Source organism: Haemaphysalis longicornis, unplaced genomic scaffold, assembly GCF_048455015.1.
Source record: "Haemaphysalis longicornis isolate Haplotype H1 unplaced genomic scaffold, Haemaphysalis longicornis Haplotype H1 scaffold_1, whole genome shotgun sequence".
Classification (NCBI taxonomy): domain Eukaryota; kingdom Metazoa; phylum Arthropoda; class Arachnida; order Ixodida; family Ixodidae; genus Haemaphysalis; species Haemaphysalis longicornis.
In genome coordinates, this window is record NW_027526203.1 from 192,640,296 (window position 1) to 192,661,844 (window position 21,549).

The 21,549-nt window shown below is 47.5% G+C and overlaps 1 protein-coding gene across 5 annotated transcripts in view; it reads left to right on the forward strand.

The window, feature by feature from the left end:
* Positions 1-21,549, forward strand: part of LOC144140443 (uncharacterized) — a 253,062-nt gene that overhangs the window by 191,494 nt on the left and 40,019 nt on the right. For 3 of the 5 annotated variants that reach the window (XM_077672299.1, XM_077672301.1, XM_077672303.1), the window contains 11 exons: positions 1,510-1,604; positions 3,571-3,719; positions 5,295-5,341; positions 6,584-6,657; positions 8,102-8,262; positions 8,350-8,387; positions 13,306-13,433; positions 14,273-14,308; positions 21,185-21,220; positions 21,330-21,365; positions 21,473-21,508. In XM_077672299.1, coding sequence (XP_077528425.1) covers positions 1,510-1,604; positions 3,571-3,719; positions 5,295-5,341; positions 6,584-6,657; positions 8,102-8,262; positions 8,350-8,387; positions 13,306-13,433; positions 14,273-14,308; positions 21,185-21,220; positions 21,330-21,365; positions 21,473-21,508 — 836 coding nt within the window. The remainder of the gene's footprint in view (positions 1-1,509; positions 1,605-3,570; positions 3,720-5,294; positions 5,342-6,583; positions 6,658-8,101; positions 8,263-8,349; positions 8,388-13,305; positions 13,434-14,272; positions 14,309-21,184; positions 21,221-21,329; positions 21,366-21,472; positions 21,509-21,549) is intronic. The other 2 variants (XM_077672300.1, XM_077672302.1) reach the window with 1 other exon arrangement.

Genomic DNA, 21,549 nt, shown 5'->3' on the forward strand with positions numbered 1-21,549 from the left:
AGCGACCGTGCGGCTAGCTCAGTGGGCTTTTCGTGCCTCCGGCGCGTTTTCGCATCCAATGGTAATAAACAGTAATAGAAACAGAGTGCCTAGAATCGCTGTAGAACTTTGGTCGCGGCCAGCTGCACGATGAGCTGACGAAATCACGGCGCCTCCGCCGCCAACGATCGGGTCATTCGTTCTCGAGAGCAGAAGCTCCGCCCTCCGTCCCTTCGATTGGAGCGGCGAGCCGGGCGGGCCGGCGAAAAACGCCGGCAGTGCAGAAGCGGCAAACACAAACTCGTGACGTGTTTGGATGTTGTTTATTTACACAATATCCTCGGGATGTCGATTGCGCGTTGTCCTCTGCTGGCTGCTCGGTTGCGTTTCGCACACTTTAAAATTGATTTTAAATATGTTCTAGGCTGTATTCGCCGCTGATATTTTGCAGATGATGTATATGTGTTCCGACCAATTTATCTCCGAAGTTATCTCGCCTTCAAAATTTTGTGTCAGTGCCCCTTTAATCAATTTAGGTTAAAATTTTGATTCTCCCGCCAAATCGTGTGTTTTCGGGACGTCTGCCATGAAGTCATAAGTGCGCGTGTTCAAACAACCTTCCAGTGCGGCATTAGGCTCTGCAGCCTTGCTTCCTGTCAGTCCTTCGAGATGGCGCTACCATAGTCAGCCGCAGTCCGTTGTCCGCCGTTACTTTGTTTTTGACCGTATTTGCACCCAGCTTGTTTTCGTTACGGCAGAAAGCAATCGTTTCATGAAACCTGGGGTATGCTCAACAAACACGGTCGCGTAAGACAACGTTGCTCACTCCAATCGGCCAGGGTTCTCTAAGATGACTCCAAAGCAGTGGAGTGCTGTGCAGCTAAGACAAGCATAGGGCGCCCAGTACCAGCAGCAGTGTGCATCGGTACTTCTATGCTTACGTGTATTTTCGCAGCTTTCATTGTTTGCGGCAGCATTCTTACTGCTGTAAAATGAATATGCATTGCATTTAAGCGTACATAGCTCGTTCGGCAAGCTTGTTAGCCGTGCCTAATTTGCGTTTGCTTTTGCCGGCCTCAGCCAATCGCACAGCTGGGCTCATATGACATATCACAGGTTCTGTTGGGGGAAATGAGCTAGTGGGTCGCATGGCCATTCCCTTTTTTTTTCTGATTGTGTAGCTTATTTGAGCGAAGTGTGCGTTAAAAGTGGCGTCAGTAGGATTCTAACGAGGCAACCTCTTGAATGAACCAAACTTCTGTTTTGTCCGCATGGCCCCATTAAAAGGAAAGCCTTAAATCTCTGTATCAGGCGCGCGGGTTGTGAGGTACAAAAAACGGGAGATCTGAAAAGAGGTTGAAGTTGCATGATCTGGGAATTTTGTGGGAGGAAAAAGAAATAGCAGCGCCGGAGTTCACCACAGATTTCCACAGCAGTTCAACAGAAGGTCCAACTTGGCTTTCGCCTTCACGTTCTTAGAAAAGTTCTAAGCGTTCCCTGTGATTTCCCTCTTTCCCTTTGCGTGCGCAGAAAGATACCGGAACAAGAACGACAGCCTGGTCGAGAGCAACACTGAGGTGCTTGCACGGTTCGATAGTCGGTCCCGTGAGCTGAAGAAGGAAGAGGTTTGTGTGCCTCATTAGCGTTGTACCTCGTACACTAACCCGTAAAGTGCAACTCTGGGAACTTACCTAGTACCGGAACCGTGGCCGTTTGTTGGTGGCCATCGCACATACCGTATTTTTGCGCATATAACCCGCACCAAAAATGCGAACATTTCAGTGGCCAAGTATGGGTGCGGATAATGCGCAGAGTTTTTCCTTTAGTGCAGCGCACTATGCGCTGTGCGTGAAGATGACCTTGTATACAACAGTGAGGATTGCGGCTCAAGTGATAGCCCTAGCGAGAGCAGTGACACTGAGTGAATTGTAACTTTCACCTTGCAGCCAGTGTATTCTACTTGCTAAATAGATGCTTTTTCTGTCTGCATAGTATGTTATGTGTTGCTTGAGCAGATACTTTGTTGCAGCATTTCCTGTATCAAATGTGCGGGCAATACGCGAGGATTTTTTTTTCTTTTCCGGTGGGCTGAAAGTGGGGTTGCGGATTATATGCAGGGGCGGGTTATACGCGCGAAATTACGGTAGCATTGTGCAGTCTTTGTCAAAAGCTCTAGGCCGTGCCAAAAGTTTCGGCGCCGCAAAGATGTCAACGCAAGGGCTTTACCTTCGAGTGTGAGCAAGTGATTCGATGACAGTAAGAAAGAATCCTTGGCGCAAAACATTTTGATTCGTTGGCTGCTGTTGCGTGTTAGTTTTGTGCAGTCTTTGTTAGAAGTTTGTAGTAGCCGTGCCAAAGTTTTGGTGCCGCGAAGAATCCAAAGAGAAAGCTTAGCCTTCAAGTTTGAGCAGGTTATTCGATGACGGTAAAAAATAATGCTTTTACCGCCTTTTTGCACGAAATGTTTCATCGCTCAAAAGGAAAGCTTGTCTTTGTAGCGAATCAACTTTTTTCATCACTTTTGACAACTATTTTTCGCATCAGTCAGCTAAGTAACGTTTTGGAGTGAATGTCTGGAGAGGATTGTCACTTCCATTTCTTTTTCTGCACATCTATACAGCAGTCAATCATGGCAACACCCTATTTATTTTTATTTTGCAAAAGGTTTATAGTGAAGAATTTTTATGTGGACTTTCTTCCTGGGGCCACAAATCCTATAACCACAAATTTTAATGCAGCCTCAATGAGGAGCATCCGAGTTCAACAAAACAAAATGTGGAATTGCATTTGTGCCTGTGCCACGATTAAAGATGAAATCTCCTGCCCACCAATGTTAGCCATAGTCTCTGGTTGCTTTCTTTAAGGGGGGACACTGGTCATAAAACAGCTTCCTTTAATTGCTAAGCAAACTCTGTGAAGCTTGCCACTGTTGCTGCTTCTTTCCCACTAAATTTAAATATGCCATTGTTTTTCGACTCAGTAAATCGGTTCCCAAGATAATTAGAGGTAATTAGCCATTTTTGGAGGAACAATAGACAAAACAGCGTTGGTCGTAAAACTGCAATCTCTATATTTTCCAATACTATGTACCCTGGTGAGTGCAGTAAGAGAATCTTCTTTTTGGTGCACCGCTTGGAAATAATTTCACAGCTTATTAAACTTTGGTGGCACCAGTGGCAAGGAGCCATTTCGAGGGCCCATTTCAAACACCGAAGTTTAATGAGCTGTAAAATTAGTTCCAAGCGGTGCACCAAAAAGCCGATTCTCTTATTGCATTCACCAGTGTTCATAGTATTGGAAAATATAAACATTACAGTTTTATGACCAACACTGTTCTGTCTATTGTTCCTCCAAAGTTGGCTCATTATCTCTAATTATCTTGGGAACTATCTGACTGATTAAAAAAATAGTGGCATATTTGAACGCTGTGGGAAAAAAGCGGCAAGATTGCCAAGCTTCACAGTTTACTTAAAAATTAAAAGAAATTCTTTTGAGAGCCATGTCCCCCCTTCAGCCTTTGAGAACAGTGCAAATCAGTGACCTTGCCAATCTCATCTATGTTTAGTTCGTTGATTCGCTGTTTGCCTGCAGGAGAAGTATGCCAAGCTCATGTCAAAAGTGCGAGGGCTCCACGGCACCGTTTGTAACTCGGATGACTTGAAAGATCCATTCGAAGCTGTGGAGGCCGTGGAGGCCGCTTTCAATCAGCTCTCCGTGGACTGCAACATCCTGCGTGAAAAGTGAGATATCGGTTGATGGTTGATGTATGAATTGGTTAAAATGTTTGTTGCTTGGGGTGAGCGGTACTGGTGGCAATATTGCTGGGACTGGCTTTGCTCTTTTGACTGCATTGCAGGGTTCGCACAGGTCCTTGAAAACCTTGAAAACCCTTGAATTTAGAAGTGTCAATTTCAAGGCCTGGAAAGTCCTGGAATTTTTAAACGGTCCTTGAAAACCCTTGATTTTTCTGGAGAGAAGCAATGGCCCTATCTTTTCACAAGAATTTAAAGTGTTTGTCGTGGATTTTAGGTGTTAAAAATGTAAAGAAACATTGTAACAATCAAGTTTCAGTGTATTGCATGAAATTACGAGTTTGGTGGATTGTCATTATTACGAGGCAACATTGGGAACAGCATTCCTCAATAGAATCCATGTCATGATACAATCCAGTGAAGGCCGGCTTCTCTTCTCTATCTTGCATGTTCTATTTAGTCTGTGGACGGCCGCTCATTGCATGTTTGCTGTGCCTCATACGCTCCATCTGCGTTTGCTTTTACGTGCAAATGGTGGACGTGTACATAGTTATTCCTGCCTTGCAGCAACACTTGCTGATTTAATTTCAGCTCATATTCTTGCTGACAAAGCAGAAGATGCAGGCAACATTATGAAGTTTTGAAATCAAACAGCCTCAGCAAAACACCAAGAAAAAAGAAAGACCTCTAAATGCCAGCTGTCAAATAAAAAATAAAACTGGGGGAGCACTCACGAACCCGTTAGCGCCTATCTAAATGTGCACTAATGTGCTTGGGTATTGGGCAATATCGAAATTTCGCACTGTGTTGAAAAAGTTGTAAATAATCGCAGATAAAACATTAGACGGCGGCCTTGAAAATTTGTTTTCTGGTCCTTGAAAACCCTTGAATTTTTGCTTTTGAAGCTCGTACGAACCCTGACATTGGTTCTTATGTGCTGGCTAGAAGGTTAACTTTGACTGCTTTTACACAATCTTGCTGTTTGGTTTATTTGACCCCCAGATTAGTGCCAGTTTTTCAGATACCAAGTGTTCTGATAAAGCTTCGCAAAGCTTTCCTTTGTATTCACACGGCCGTATTATTTTACAGGTGGATTTCTGTTTTTCATTTTGCGCTATGCTTGGTTACACGGTTTGGTTCTGGCACATCTTTTAGTCTTGACGAAGAGCCAGCATATCGGTATATATAGCATTTAGTGGAGCCAAAAGTGCATGCTTTGCAGAAAGATCACCTTTGATTCGCAATGCCGTTCCCAATTTTTCATTACTGTAGCAAGCTCTGATACCTTGAGCACAGCACGAACACTGCTGATGAAATCGATCGACGATGCCATTTGTTGATAACTTAAAAGTTCTGAATATTGAAATGCCCCTTGATGGTATCCTTTTCTGCAACTTACGAATTGTGATGGTTTCTTTCGTATTGGAGACAGTTAATAAACGTTGATGTAAAGAATATTTTAATGGAGAGTTTACTGGACTTTATTGCAATTATGTTTGGGCTGTGAAAAAGTCATCCTCCTTGCGTGTGACATTGTCTTAAGCGAAGCCTAACCACTTCCAGAGAGGCCGAAACTGCAAAGCGGGTTGAAGAACTGGAGGCTGATAAAAGTAAGAACTGTTTTGCCCAGTGTCTCCGAATATTTATTGTTTATTCCCGTTAGATTTTTGTCAGTGCAGACTGTTACTTAGTTGTGGCAGCATGCTAGGAGATTTCAGTAGCAAGCGATGTTTGCTTCAGGGGGGATATTGTAGCGTGCTAAATGAGCAGATTGTGGTGCCAACTTTGAAAGAACTTCACTGAAGTTTCTCGTGACCTTATCGTTAAAAGTCCGGCATTGGACATTTAGGTCGAAGTTTATGCTAAAAAAGTCGTACCAAACCTCCAAGCCAGCATCATTTCAAGCTTTTCTGTAGCTTAGTTAACCCGACCAAACTCATTACATTTACATGTTATTTACATTTTCATTACTATCATTATGACATTATTTATTGCGTCAAATTCTCTCCCTCCCTTTATATGTTACGGCTAATATTGATATAGTATCCTACTGCATTGCAATGTGTCTTGCCTTTCTTTTAATGCCCGTGGCAGTTGATGTAAGGTGTAAGGCGGCAGACTGGTCTTAGAGCTATTTTTTCTATTTAGCAACCAATTTTAATGAAATTGCACAGCATTATGGAGCTTTTGTGCTGACTTCAAATCTGCAATTATATTTTTTGACATAATTAATGATTAATTGCCATTATTTTGGGTCACCGTTACAAAATAAATACTGGCGATTACCCCGTGGCTAGGCAGACAAACGACTAAAGAATACAACATTGGAAAGTTTTTTTTATTTACCTATTTCTGGTCATCTTACAACACACAACACACTGAACTTCACTCCTGCCGTGCTCCGCCAAAAATGGCTCACGGGTGGTGTCAGTTGAATGCAATAATTTTCCAAAGCCTCCATTTGAAAATTTGTTTCCAACATTGTATTCTCCGCACATTTAGGTACCAAAAGCAAAAAAAAAAATAAATTACAGTGGTACCTGCTCTGGGTTCCGAGATATCTGATGGCGAAATGCTAGCTTAGCGTTGCAAGAAATGTGCTGTTTCACTGTTGAATTCTGTGCGAACTGAGCTGTAGAGTGCACTTCGAAATGCTATTTACAATAAAACATGCTGCCTTATGATGAGGAAATTTGCAGACTGATAGAAGGGCCGTGGATGCTGCAAATTCCATTTTCCAGGAAACGATTTTTTGACCACTTTTCGGCCCCAAAGACCCATCTGCCCCCTTAAAAATAGAGGGCAGGAATTTTTGGCGAGTCACCTAAATAAGCTGCTTCTGGTGTTTTCAGGTAGCTTGGTGGCGGACAATCTCGAATTGTCGGAGAAGCTGAAATCCAGAGAAGCTGACTACATTCAGCTCCAGGTACTATTATGCACTGTTCTAAAAGAATTAGCCTGTTTGCTTACCCTCTCACAGAATTGTACTGAAAGTTTAAAAGGTTAAAAGCTTCATACATGTGCTGTTAACTTCTGGATTTGGTAGGTGCAAGCGGGATTGGATTAGTAGCGTAAATAAATGACTCGTGTACTTTCATGAATGCTGGCACTGTTTGTTACGGGGTTTGTATTAGCCGACGGATTATCATGGTCAGTGGAATTCACTATTTTCGTACAATCGTGTTTATTCTGACTTCGAGCGAAGCTTGGTTCCAGATTTTTTTCATGCCCGCAAACGAAAATGCCCTAGGCTCACGTGTCTTTGAAGCGCCAGGCTTTCTGTAGCATGGAGTGTTGGAAAACGAACATTGCGGTGGGAGCTATTAGCATGTGGTCACCACAGAAGTCGCACGCCGTTGAATGCTTAATTTGGACGTCAAACTTACGCGCCTCATTACCTGGATATGCGTCTTGAGTGGATTAGTTACACCCCTCTCACACGGTAGATCTAATAACGTTTAGAACAAATGTCATTCGCTCTAAATGCCATTAATTCAGCACTACACGAGAACAGTGAATGACCTTTGAGGTGAATGACACTTAGTGGCTAACTGAGGTTTGGGAGCTCATTCAGCGGCCAAATGAGTAGCCTCGACAGCAGTGGCGCTTCACTAGAGAAGAAATTCAGTAATAAATCAAGGAATACTTCTCCTAAAACTGCTAGTAAACTTATATTTTCCCCTTCATGTTGTTTTTCATATAAAGACAAACAAGTACTGACAAAAAAGAAAATCTTGTTTCCAGTGTGCACGCTATTGTAATACGAATTTTTTGCGGATTTGTCTCGGCTTGTGATGTCTACTGATGTCACCTAAAACCGGAGATGTTTCTTATTTTTATTTTTAAAAATAATCCTGTATGTCTTGAAAAAATATGATGTATGAGAACATTCGAGATGCACTTAAAATATAATTTTGCGGTTTTGCGAGCTCGCTAATCGTCACTACCAAACGACATTTGTTTCGCCGTGTGGACCCGCGCGGCTGAACCGAATGTCATTAACAGCTAATGTCATTCACTTTGAATGACATTAGATTTGCCATGCGACAGGGGCATTCGGCGCACGATAAAGATCCCCAGGTGGTCAAAATTAATCCGGAGCCCTCCACTACGGCGCGCCTCATCGCCTGCGTTGCGTCGGCGCGTTAAACCCCCACAATAAATCGATTAGAAATCGGCATTGTTTTCAAGATGAGTGGAGTCAAAGCAACAGTTGGTGCGTGCACGTATGTGCCTTTTTTAGAAATTGCCGCTGTCAACATTCAAGAGAAGTAATCCGTGCCGCTTCACCGTCGTGTGCCACAAAACCTCGCTGGTCATCATTCATTTCCGCCCCCCCCCCCCCCCCCCCCCCTTCCCTCTTCCAATAGGGGGCAAAGCAGAAGCTTGAGGCTGAGGTCGAGTGTGAGCGAAAGAAAGCGAGAAACAAGATGTCCACCATCTGCAAGGAAATCGTCAGGTTCCGTGACGATTACAGAAAGATTCTGCGAGACCGGCGTTGCTTTGGGGACGTTTTGTCGGACATGCAGGCGTGAGTTGCGATTTGTGTTCCCGCGTCGCTAGGGGACGTGTGTGTCCTCCTCGAGGCAGTCTGACGGCCTTTCTCTTTCGACCATAGGTCGGAGCAGAATGTCGTACGACAGAACGAGCAGTTCGGTAAGTTCCTATTCATCTGCCCTGAAATCTGTTTGCTAACGCGAAGCGTGCTCAAGATTGGAGTTGTGTTTATTTATTCATTTATTTATTTATTTATTCAGAACACTACATTCGCCCAGAGGGCATTGTTGTAGGAGATACGTAAAAAAAGTGTTCTGTCCAAAAACCGAAGCATGAATCTCGTACGAAACAAAAATATACAAAAATAAGTATCAACAGAAGGATTTTTAAAAACTTGCAGCCGAGAGCATTGTACGTCCGAAAGGAGAATGGAGCCGAAGGCAAAAAAGAAAAACAAGCGAAAGAAGACTAACTAGACGAAAGGCGAAATTTAAAAAAAATGGACATGCTCTTTTTGTTTGGGGTTTGGGTAGTTCAAGAATTTTTTTTTTCTTTATTGCCTGTAGTTCTCATTTGTGCAACTAAATTGGGGTGAAATGAAAGGACAGGAACTTTTACTTTCGAACCTTAAACTTTGAAACGAAACTGGTTTGGAAATTGAAGCTCTGTTGACTCTTAATGGGCCCTGAAGATGAAATACAACCGGTTTCAGTTTGAAAAAAAACTGGCGTTTGGTTATTCACCTAACTCCACTGCAGCCGCAAAAGACATTTTTTAACTGAAAAAACGATAAATATTGAAACAGTGTACTATGCTACACGACGTCAGCAGTGGTGCAGTAAAGGCCAGCACTGAATACAGAGTTTCGATGCATTAACACTTTCGCGACCGTAGAAAAAATCTGTTGTTTTTGGGTAGCTCAAGAAATATTTTGCTCCTGCCACAGAAACCGACTGGTGCTAAAGTGTAAGGTATGAAATGATAGAGGGTGGATGGGTCTTTCCAAGAGTGTTAGCAGATTTATTGCTAATAACATCAAAAAGTTATCCAAACAAAAAGTAGCAAAAAAATCGATGAAAACATCAATGCTACTTTGGACAGAGTAAACAAAAAAAATTTAAATGTATACTTTGAGTATGCAAGGCCCTTACAAAATAATACGGCAAATATAAGGTTCGTAAATACAAAAGTTATTTACATACGTACAAAAATATAAGTACTACGGCTTATCATGCCACCACGCGAAGCAGTGTCTCGACGCGGTGAAACAAAGGTTGGCCCCACTCTGTGCAGCCGGCGCCAAGCAGTCGCGCCCGAATGAACTGAGCACCTTTCATATAAGAGCTGTTACGTTTAGAACAGGCCGGATATGTTCATATCAACGCGCGGCAGATATAGAACGACTCGAGGAGGAAGTGATGCTTAACGGTGATACCTGCTGATGTTCCGGGGCGGTTGGACGCACTTTCACGTTTTGTGCTACCTCGATATAACGAAGTCGTAAAAATCGGCACTATGCTTCGTTATAATGAAATTTCGTTGCATCGAAATTCGGTACCTACCAAAGCAATCACTCCTTTATTTCCTCTGGAAGTAGTCCGTGAACTTCTTTCACCCGCACCCGCTTGTCGCTGGCATCCACGTTGATGCACAGAAGAGTCGTGTACGCAGCTTACTCTGCTTACCGCCGTGGCACCCATTCCCTTTCAGTGCTAGCGTCCTATTCGGCAGCATCTGATAAAAAAATCCTGTTTCGTCCGCATTGTAGACTTCCGATGGCTGGTATCGCGTCAATATTTTCGGCATTTCCTTCTCCAGCCAAGTAGCGGCTTCAGGTGCGTCGGCCGATGTTGACCGACCACATTTTGCGCAGCTGAGAATCGCATACTTAGCTTTTAAAATTGCTGACAGCGTACTTTGTGATATCGCGAAACGAGCTGCAACGTCTCTTTTCTTTTTCCCTTTCGAAACGGCTTCCAGGATCGCCGCTTTTTGCTCAAGCGAAATAGCTTTCCCCTTACAGCCCCTCATGGCGGCGTCGCACGCGGGAAACAAAAACGGCGAGAGAACGCACCAGGCGATGCGAAGGCACGAGAAAGAGGGAGGGCACTTTGGGTGCTTTGGGTCGCAGCAAAGGAGCATGGGGGGAAGAGGTATGCAGCGTCGCGGCGGCTTGGCCGAATCCTGCACCGGGTGAACGACTGGCTCGCGTAGGCGTCGCTTCGCTACGATTCGTTGGATTTGAAACTTCAGCCATCAAGAGTCCTGATTGGAGCGATTCAAACTTCTCTGGGCTCAAACGAACTTCCGGGGGTATAGAAAGCCGCCCGGAGGCACTTATGACGTATTGTCGGCATTCTTCGGCGGCACTTTTCGGAGGCACTGAGTGGAGAGGTGCTGTCGCCTTTGTGCATTATATATACGTTTGCTTACCCTTCTACATACTGCATATAAATGTTGCTTCAACTTTTCATCGACTCGAGAACTTCCTCGCTCTGCTCTACGCCGCGTCGATAGCGGACGGATCAAGGCAATGTCGCTACACCGGTGGCTGCGCTCGGATGGCCAGTCAAAAAGTGGTGGCTGCGGTGAGCGGGCCCAGTCCTAAGAGCGGAGACAGCGTCAGGATGGCTGATTACCAACATCGTAGACAAGCTGGGATGCGAGTCGCAACCTGCCCATTCGCAACAGCGGGAGGATTTCGCTGCTTCTCCCTTGCTTGCCGCGCGCCCTGGGAGGCACGGCCGCGTGCGTTACCCAAGTCGCGCGCGCTGCCAACGCTTTCCCCTCAGACGTCGTCATGGGGAAATCGTCCTTGTGGGTAAATTTTCTTCAAGTTCAGAGACTTCGTTGTAATGAAATTACAGCAACATTTGCTTCGTTATACCCGCCGCGGTGGCTCAGTGGCTAAGGCGTTGCGCTGCTGAGCATGAGGTCACGGGTTCGATTCCCGGCCGCGGCGGCCGCTTTTTTGATGGAGGCGAAAAGCAAAAACGCCTGTGTGTACGAGATTTCGGCGCACGATAAAGAGCCCCAGGTGGTCAAAATTAATCCGGAGCCCTCCACTACGGCGCGCCTCATCGCCTGCGTTGCGTCGGCGCGTTAAACCCCACAATCAATCAATTTGCTTCGTTATGTAGAGATAAAATATACATGGTTTCCAATGGGAAGTACAGTGTGTGTGCCTTGTAATTTCGTTATATCGAGAATTTCGTTATATTGAAGTTCGCTATATCGAGGTGTAACTGTACCGCAGGGATAGAGTTTCATACTAATATATACTAGAAGGAAATCCGGCACTGGAATTGCGGGCTGCCATAGGCAGCGCCATTGCAGCTAGCGACGATTCCCGCCTACTTGGCTTGGCTAACTACAAGGCTTCTTTTTTTGTCTCGAAGCAAAAATCAACAAAAAATGGGTAACATTTTTCTTTGTACATTGTGCATCGTTGTCTTCTAAATAATCGCTGACAACTAAATCTTTTGGAGCTTCAATTTTATAATAACAAAACAAATTTGAATAATCTCACAGTACAGTCTACGCTCGTTACAGCGGATCCGGCAACAACGGACTTTCGGTTACAACATACCATTTCTGTTGGTTTGTCTGGTACCCATGCATTTTAAATGGAGTCCACTCCGCTCACAACGGACCCGGTTAGAGCAGACTATCGGCTACAACAGACTAAATTTTAGGCGAAAATTGTTTCGACTGAACGTTTATAGCGGACTTCCGCGGGGCCGGCGCCCGGTGTGCTTTTTCGTTTATTTTGGCAAGAAAACTATTATGGCTGGCAACATTGCTGGCAGCCGGGACGTTGGCGCAGCCAAGCCAAGCCAGTGGCTTTTTTTTTTGTGCGACCAGCGGTGCCAGCGGCATGAGCGGCAGGGTAGCTGATTTAACTGTCGGATAAATTAAGCGTAATTAACGCTGTTGAACACGAGGAAAAACAGGCTGACATCGCCAGAAGTACACGCCTTTCTAAGCACAGTGTCCGCTGTACCATCAAGAACAAGGCCGCTGCCGATAAACGCGACTCCGGTGAGATTGAAAACAGGGCAATCGAATACTCGAAGTGGTGCACTCGGAGGCGAGTCTGCCCTCGTCAGTTTTTTTATGTAATAAAAAACTCGGGTTCAGTGAAGTTCGGCTTTTATTATTCCCACGCATGCATCGTTCCCGTTCCGTTCGGTGAAAAAGGTAAGAAATGCCTCAAGTAGGGGTTGTTCCCCATCCATTGTGTGCAATCTGCCGGTAACCGTGCGCAGTCCAACTGGTCTAACTTTCGATTTTACGGCTGACCGTCATCAGATTATTTCATTACATCTGTTTCAATGACCAGAATAAAATCGCTAAAAATGTGGAATCTGCCTTGAGGGAACGTCAGGCAGCGACCCGATTTGTTTGACGAACGGTTTCGGGAAAACCTGCCTCGTCGTGAGGGGATTTAAAAGAGCCTAGCTAATGCTGATGGGCACGACTGATGTTTTATAGCTGGTTTATAATTGCGCCTAGTTATATTCTTGCGTTATTTGCTCAGCTTATCTTGCGTCTTTACAGGCTTGACCACATGCGCTAGGCCTTTTCGAAGTGCCGGTGCTAAGTTTTGGAAACGGTGTTGACGCGATTCTTTGCCCTCGCGCGAACACTGTGCAGAGGTGCTGCAGGCGTGTAGAAAGAACAAAGTGTATATACTATGCATGCAATATCGGTCAAAGTACTCACTGTAGAGCTCATAGCCCCCCCCCCCCCCCTTCCCGTCGGATACTGCATACTTCGGCTACAGCGGACGTTTTTTTCCGGATTCAGAGGGTCCGTTGTAACGGGCGTAGACTGTAATATAGTTGCTTTTTGGCAGACAGGGCCAACTTCTCAGCCAGTTCTTGAGCCATGCCAAGGACAAGCGGAACGTGCCTTCCCTGTACATGACGAAATGCTCGCTGTAGCGCGGCTTCCGTAGACAGTAGCACCAGGTTTCCCTCTAGTATACGTTAGTATGCTCTATGATCGCAGGATTCGGCAGACGTTCCGTTTGTCCACAGTAACGATCGTTGCATCATGTGCCTCCAATCTGCAGGTGGCATCATGAGGCGCCTGCAGAAAGTGGATTCATGGATGCGGCGTCAACGGGCTTGCCGTGAAGCCGAAAGGCTGCGTTTGTCGGCCGAGTGCACTGACAAGCAGACTACCATTGCCTGCCTCGAGGTAGGAAGACCGCCGTCCTGTTGCGGCCCCTCTAGCTAAGCTAGGCTTACAAATTTTGTTGGCGCCATATTTTTTTTCTTAAAGGGGTTATGCAGACAAAACACTAGTTTGTTACAAAGATTGCCTTGTTAAATCATACTGACACCACTTTTAATGTAAACTTCACTAAAATAAGCTAGCTGTATAATTAGGAAAAAAGGGAATGGCCATGCGACCCACTAGCTCATTTCCCGCAGCATGAACCTATGATGACATATGCCCAGCTGTGTGATTGGCTGAGGCCGGCAAAAGCAAACACGAATTGTCAGTCGTCAGATATTAGGCACGTGAAGTCAAAGCGAAGTCAAAAACGAACATTTCCTGGCAGCATCTGTTGAAGTCTGGGGCTGTTGAATGGGAGATTCTTCATCAGAACTAAAATCTGAAAGATCCACATTGTTGCTGGAGTCATCACTGCTGCTGGGGTAAAAAAAAAAAAGCAGCAGCGGTAGCTGAAGTCCCTCAAACCGCTGTCTGCCTTTGCGGAGTGCGGAGTAAAACAGGATGCCATTTTTGCGCAACTCGCCGCTACCCGGGGTTGCAATTTCAGTCATGACGCCATCTACCCACGTGAAATATAAACAAACGGCAAAAAAACTGAAAAAGGGGTTTTCAATGAACCCGCCAGATGGCGTCAGTTGTCCAAATAGCGCCTTTTTTATTTTTTGTGGAAGGTTTGAAATTCATCTTTCACTCGTGGATGATGATGGCCTACGGCGGGGTCACAAAAGAGTTAAAGCTGCGTACTTTCGTTTTGCCAGGTAATGGAGACATGTTTCCTTTTTTCTTCTCTTTTGCAGGTCGACAGCGACTCACAGGCTGAGCACGCCCTGAAGGTGAGATCTGTTAGTTGTTTGCTTCTTTGTTGCGTGCCTCGAAGTAGATGAAAAACTTTTGAGCAGATAGAATGCAGAGCACTGAAGTTTTATTAAACAGACTGGGCGTGACATGCAGACTGAATAAACTGTGTCAAGTTTTTCATTTGTGTTGCTACTTTAGTTTGGAGTAAATGCTTAGCTCCTTTTTTTATCTAGCATTAGGACGGGCAGCATGTTTGGGGCGAGATGCAAGTGAAAAGCTTATCTGTGTTGATATTACAAATTCTTACAAGTTTTGCCGATGAGAGGATCCGTTTTAAATAGGTTCTAAACCTGCATACATATATAATACATTCAGTGGAACCCCGAAAACACGGCTTTCAAGAAACCGCGTGAAAGCATCGCGTGATCCGGGTACAGGTAAATGCCGGCATAGTAGACTGTTCCACACGACAAGCGGGCGTGAACTTATTTAAACTACTATAACGCATTCTCGTGTAATTTGCGAACTTTAGCTAAATCGCCAAGTTTTCTAAAAAATAAAAACGCTTATTTTGTGCCCCTCTCCCCTTTACAGCGTCGCTAGCACGCGATAAGCTAGGAATGCTTATTCGGCCTAGCAAATTGACGGGAAAAGGGAAGAGTGTGAAACTGCCAGAGCCAAGTGAAACCAACGATAGTATGAGGCAGCGACTGAAAAAAGGAACAAAGTGAGAATGCGGCTTTGAAAGGCTCTGATAAACAGAGAGAGGGGAAGAGAGAGCGTTGTGAAAGGAAGAAACTTGGATCGAGCGGGCGAGGAAACCAAATGTTCGGTAATCGCCATGGGGTTGCGTCGAATGTGTTTTCATGTTCGACAACTTGATGGGAGCTTCTAATTTGCGGTCCGCCGACCACCTGGGCTTTGACTTCTCGCAGTTCACGCATTTGCGTTCTGCTGCCGCATGGGGCCGGCAAAGGTTAACTTCCACTCGCGAGTAGGTGCCTGCTTCCTTGCGTCTGTTCAGATAGTGGTCTTGCAGACATTTGCATATCAAGCAGCATCTAACGGGGAGTGGAAACCCCTCCTTCAGGGTTTGTGGTTCGTTGACGGCGGCGAAGGAGCCCTTCGCTGCGGGTGCTCGGCAGCGGTGGTGGCCAGGGATGAGACAAGGGAACGGCGACGGCAGATTCGATGAGCAAAACGAAGAAAACTGTATTTACGGTTATTTACAGAAGTTGGTTACAAAATAGTTGGTTACAAAATTGATTAAACATGGCTGTCTTAGCGATCGACCCTTCGAGTTGCGCCCTAGGTATCAGACCTTAGCGGTTGACTCTGGGTTACGCCCTAGACGGCAAGGTTCTGACGTGCACTAAGCACGGAGGCTCGCTGGTCCTTGATGACCTCAAAGATTACAGCGAAGTCTCTCACTGACCGTTATGCCCGGGATTATAATCTCTCGTGTCTATTGTGAGCCGGGCAGCACACCTGATTGGTCAGCGCGACATCTCGAATTCCACCAATCGTCGGGCCAAACGCTGCCTTCCCAACTTCGTGCACTTTCCTCCTCTCCCAAGACGGAGGACGCGTACACGTGTACGGGGCCGCTTTGACACGGCCAGGGTGGCCATTAGGCGCCGCGGCACTTTCAAAAGCCGCTGCCCGGGCTTACGCACTCCAAGCGTAACACGGTGGCCCCGAGGCACGCAACCCCAAAGCGGCGTTTTACTGCCCTAATTGGCCGCGCCCTTTAGGCGCATCTGAAGACGGGAGCGGGGCTCTTCAGAACTGGGCCGGCGGCCACAAAGAGCAGTAGGGGTGGCGCTTACAAAAGACGTAGTGCCGGCATAGGCACCGTGAGAGTGACACGGTGACCTGGGAAGCACTCAAGGGCGCGTCATTCAGAGGCGTCCAAAAAGGGAAGCCGCTTTCCTTCCAAGAAAAACCAATTATGGCGGCGGCCATTAAGAGAAGTGAGGGCGGCAATGCGCGCGGCCGCGCATCTTATCCTCTCAATCTCCCTTCCTCCGCCATGCCCAAAGGTGGCAGCAGTCCTACACGGGGGTTAAGAATAAAGAAAGGTCGGGACAAGGCGGCGAAGCGGTGTAAAAAATGGGAAACATGCCGGTTTATCACCACCAGGATCTGTCGGATAAAGCAGACCGCGTTGCACCCCAGTGTTGTATAATCTTGGTTTTTAATGCATTGTTTCTATGGGGAGTTTAACGGGACCGCGGTGATTCGTTGCTAGAAGCGGGTCATGTAAAATCAGGGAAAGTATCATTGGGGTTCCACTGTATATATACAGTGGAATCTCGGTGATACGAATTCGGCTGATACGAATTTCGTTGTGATGCGACTTTTTAAAATTCCCCGGCGAAAATGCCATGTATGCAATAGGCCTCCTGCACTGCCCAGGGGGCGCTGCGCAAGCGGCTTCCGGGCAGTACTTCCGGGTAGTACAAAGCTGCGTGGGTCCCATAGGATCCCGTGTTGACAGAAGCAAAATGAGCTCGACGCTCCCGATTATTTTGCGACGTGGTCACCAGCTCATCCCCGACGCGTCCGATCTATTTCAGCGAATGCAAAGAGAAAAGATTTAGCGAATTTCTAATAATATTTGACAATAATCTGGCGAAATGGAAACATGGGGGGGGGGGTGCAATTCAACTGGAGGACGCCAATCCGCCTCTTTCACAACCCCACTGCGCATGCGCAATCCCCTAGCGGCCAAGTCCCTAAGCAGTCCAGTAGGGGCAGCAGACGACATTCCCCACAGATTCCGCACAAGCGGGAAGGGGTCGTGGTTGTATTTACATCGTTTGATTTTTTGTGTGTGCTCGTTGTGCGCGGAACAATGCCCACAACTTATGCTGCGTTCCGCTGTAACTCGGAGTGCCGAAAAGGGAACGGTGTCGGCTTCTATCGCTTCCCGTCGGCCGCACGCGATCGGCTACGGCGGTTTGCGTCGCTCGCGTCGGCTCGGGTGATGGGAACTTTAGGCTTAGCATCCTGGCGGATATTTGATCGCTGCTATCTGTGCAACTGCGAATGACAATCCGCAACACAACTTTTCACTACACTATCATCCCCTTTCTCGCATGTGGAACTCTATTCAAGTTATAACTGCCGTTTGAGCGATCGGTGACCAAGACATCTGCGTAGCCTGTTTCGATGCTTCCGCGCAGGTATCGCCATCTCTCGGCCGCTCAGCGCACCGTGCGCCGCGGCGACCGGTCAGCGTAAGCTTGCATCGCGGCAGATATATTTGATCGCGGCTTTTAAAATAAGCCCTGACAGCAATCCCTAGCACAATTTTTCACCACACTAACACCTACTTTCTCGCATGTGGAACTTTTTAGCGATCAGATTGATTCAGAAGAGCAGCGACAAGCGCGGTTGCTACCGTGGTCTGCGCCGGTTCGAGCCGCTGAGTGTGCCGAGCTGGCAGGCGCGGCCGGCATGTGCGCGGACTGTTTCCGAAGGCAGAAAGCGCTTCACGATTGCTTGCTTTATCCATTTCTTGCGAACAAACGCGCAGAATCTACAAATTCAGCTCAGCGATCATCGTAGTTGACCATGGAGCAAAAACAGTGGGCGGAGCGACGCCGACGACGCATCTCATGCGCGCATCGGGCCGTCTCAAATTCACGCGTTCGACTAGTCGTGGCGACAGTCGTAACGATCAGTCGCATGCGAATCGCGTGTACCAATCGTACATGTGTCCAGCGCTTAAAGGCATTTTGCGAACTGCCGGCCTTTGTTGAGCTGGCGATCACAGTTCATGCCAGACAGCTCCAAGTACTGCTCGCTCTGCTACTCGGACGGCACACGGATCTGTCCGAGATTTCTCTGCCAGCCCTCATTCAGTGATAAGAAGCCGCCTGGTATTATGTGATGACCAGGGGCTGTCATCTTAAGGCGTTATAACACCAACACAGAAGAAAAACTTCGGCTGCTCCTCGCCGTAATGTGGGATTGCCGTGCATACAACGAGAACGCAGCCGGAGGAAACGCCGGCAAACCCTACAGCTTCAACTTCCGCTAGGCACGCTAGGTGGCAGCACAGCGCAATGAAAGAGGCGGATTCTCTGTTCTTGTCTCGCTGTCTAACTCAATTTGAAGTCAAAACTGTCGTGTCGGCGTTCAGATTCGACGACCCCTGCACTAGAAAACCAACACGTCAGTGATGATCGTACGTAAATATTCGTGGCCCCGCGCCGTGTATGTGGCTGTGTTATGTTATGCTGTGCGTGTGATTTGGTGCGTGTTTTGCGTCCTTTAATAGCGCTTAATTTGTTTATTTAATTGGCGGTATTGCCCCACCTACTCGCTAGTATACATGTACCCTGCCGTTCGTAAATCGTGCGGCGTAAAACGTTACGCAAGAATCATTTAGTTTGCGAAAATACGAAACAAAATTTCCACTCGTTTCAAAGGCGGTGCGAGGCCAGCAGTGTCAGCTGAGTCGGCTGCGCAATTCTTGCGTTCGCTTAAAGCTCCCGATGAAGCAACCTTTTGCAGTTACCTCAGGATGTAAGATGAGCAGTGTTCCGTGTTTATGCTACTCGTGAACTTTCCTTTATTGACCGCACGCAAAAAGAAAAAAACTGTAACTGTCGTCAAACAGTTAAACCACCCGATCTAGCGATACTGTCCCACGCCGCGACCACCGCGACAGCTCGCTCAAAAGAAAGCCGACAAATTGGCTTCTTTTAGCGGATATTATTTTGTTTAACCTCTGCAGCTACTTTAAGGGCTATTTCATACAGTATGCAGTCATTTAAACACGCCGCAAAGCGCCACATCCAACTTTCACTCTGGCTTGTAATTGAAAACACATGGAGGGCGGCGGGGGTCGTCTGCTTTTGTACTACCCAGAGGCGTCGGCCGCTAGGGGCGCTACATGTCGCCAAAACTCCAGCGCAGGAGGCCTATGTAAAAAAATTCGGATGATCCGTACGCATTCACCACTCCGGTGGGGGGGATACGAACACGCGAGCCGCAAGCAGACGACTGCGGCGTGGACGGGAGGCCGGAGTGTTGGTACGGCCGTGCGGCCTTGGTTGCGCGCGGGCACAAAAGCATTGAGCGTGAACCGCTGCGCACGCCACTGGCGCGTTGACCCTGCCGCATAACCACCTACACGCGCCGCGGCCGGCGGCGGCAACATGGCGGCGGCTTCGGCTGTGAAGTGGTGTCGGGAGCTCGAGTGACCGCTTCTAAGCGCTCTCTTAAATATCGCTCAAGGCACGCACGAAGTTGGTTGAGCGGTAAAGGAGCTTATAATGTAGGTGGAAACGGTGCTATAAAACGTTGTCCGCGCCGCTAGTGAAAGCGCCCATTCAATATCTGTTGGGGTGTTAGGGCTAAACATCTCCGGCGGGGCCACCGGAGAAACTGCCGCCATGAAGAGCAGATGAAGAGCGCACCTCGCCATTGGCGCAAGTCGGCAGGCTCCTCCCACTGCCGCGCGCGTCGGGCGTCATTTTCCGAGCGAGGTAGCATCAGTAGCATCTGTCGCGGGGGCATGCGGTTCGCGTGCGCACGTCGCGTCGAAGGTGAGCACGCGTTCTTTTGACTCCCGCGTTGACGATTCGGGCCGGCACCTCGGCGCCAGCCTCTGCTGGGGGGTGGTACCTCAGCCCACGGCCGGGCTAGAGCGGCGGCGTGCGCGCGTTGGTATCGACACAGTGCGCGCTGCCGCCCTAGCCCGGCCGTGCTCAGCCTCGGTTGCCGCAAACTGCAGTGGGGGGAGCCTCACGACTTGCGCCAATGGGGAGACGTGTGCCTCATGGCGGCAATTTCGAAGCGCCCGCAGCAGCTGGCTGGGCCACCTCCGCGGCGCATATTTGGCGCGGATATTTTTAGATGCCACGCATCTCATTCACCCGCCTTGTCCCTGCATCCGGCGTCGTCGTCGTTGTTGTCGGCGTCCACCCCTCCCCAATTCTCCTCGCCGCGCCAGCTTCGTTCTCCGCCGCTCACCCCCTCTCCTTTCCGATAGCGAACACTCTCTCGCGAGGGGCATTGGATTGGATTCGATTGTATTGGCTTGGATTAAAGTGGATTGTGTTGCGTCATAGCCGCGGCAGACGCACTGGCGCTGGCGCGTCCCCTCACCGTTATGCGCACTATAAAACGCGGTGCCTTCGCCGCTCCACTCCATCGTTCCAGCGCCGTTCCTCTGCTGTCCAACGCTGCAACGTGAACCCCCTATGCGTCGCATCTACACAGGGGTTCCCGCGAGGGGAGGTGGGAGGGAGTTTTATAGCGCAGTTTTCTCCCACACTGTGAGCTCTTTCCCGCATGAGCAATTTAGTTTACACCTTGAGCTGCGTTTTAACAAAAGGTTACAAGCAGTCGCTGAAGCTACTTGCACCTCTTCACGGCAACAGCCGACGCCATGTTGCCGCCGCCTGTCACATGCACGGCACTATTCCATTTTTTCTCGTTTTCTGATGATACGAATTTTCGGGTGATAGGAATATTTTTGCCGCCCCTTCAGATTCATTCGTATGACCGAGATTCCACTGTATATCAAAGTGGCAGCAGGGAGACCTCAGCTTTGTTGATAAGATGTTTTGCGAAGGGACAGCAGCCTGTGTAACAACACACCCAAGCAAGCGAACAGTCAGACTGGTTCATATTCAGTTTAAGCACTGTTGACTCAATCGAACTTATGAAAATCTTCTTAATGATGTCATCGCTTTGGGCTGAGAAGCCATATGGGCGTGGGCCTGGATTGAACTGAGTGTTACAAAATAAAAAGTTGATACAGTATCTGTCTCAACCACTATGCTTTTGCATGCTGATTTGCCACGTGACTACAGTGAATTCTTTATGCAGTTGCCAGAACGAAACCTGCACTCTCGTTACTTAAGGGACTCTCGAACTATTCTTTCTTGCAGAATGACTGCGACACACAGACTGAGGCAGCTACAACGGTGAACATTTGCTTTCATTTAGTTTTTTTTTTACACCGAATTATTCGCTTTGTGTGGTTAGTGGCTTGAATACACAGCCGTTTGAATACACAGAGTTTGTTTCTCGCAGGCCGACTGCGACGTGCAAACTGAGGGCGCCCTAAAGGCAAAGTGTTTCTCTTGTATTTTTCTAAAACCAATTCTTTGCAATAAGCACGTGTCGCTGAAATGTGTGTGCGGGACCATGCAATTTAATGAATTTACTTCTTATAGGTTGATTGCAACATGCAGACCGAACATGCCGTCACGGTACGTTTTCATTTTCTTTTTTTCCCTTCTCGTTTACACTC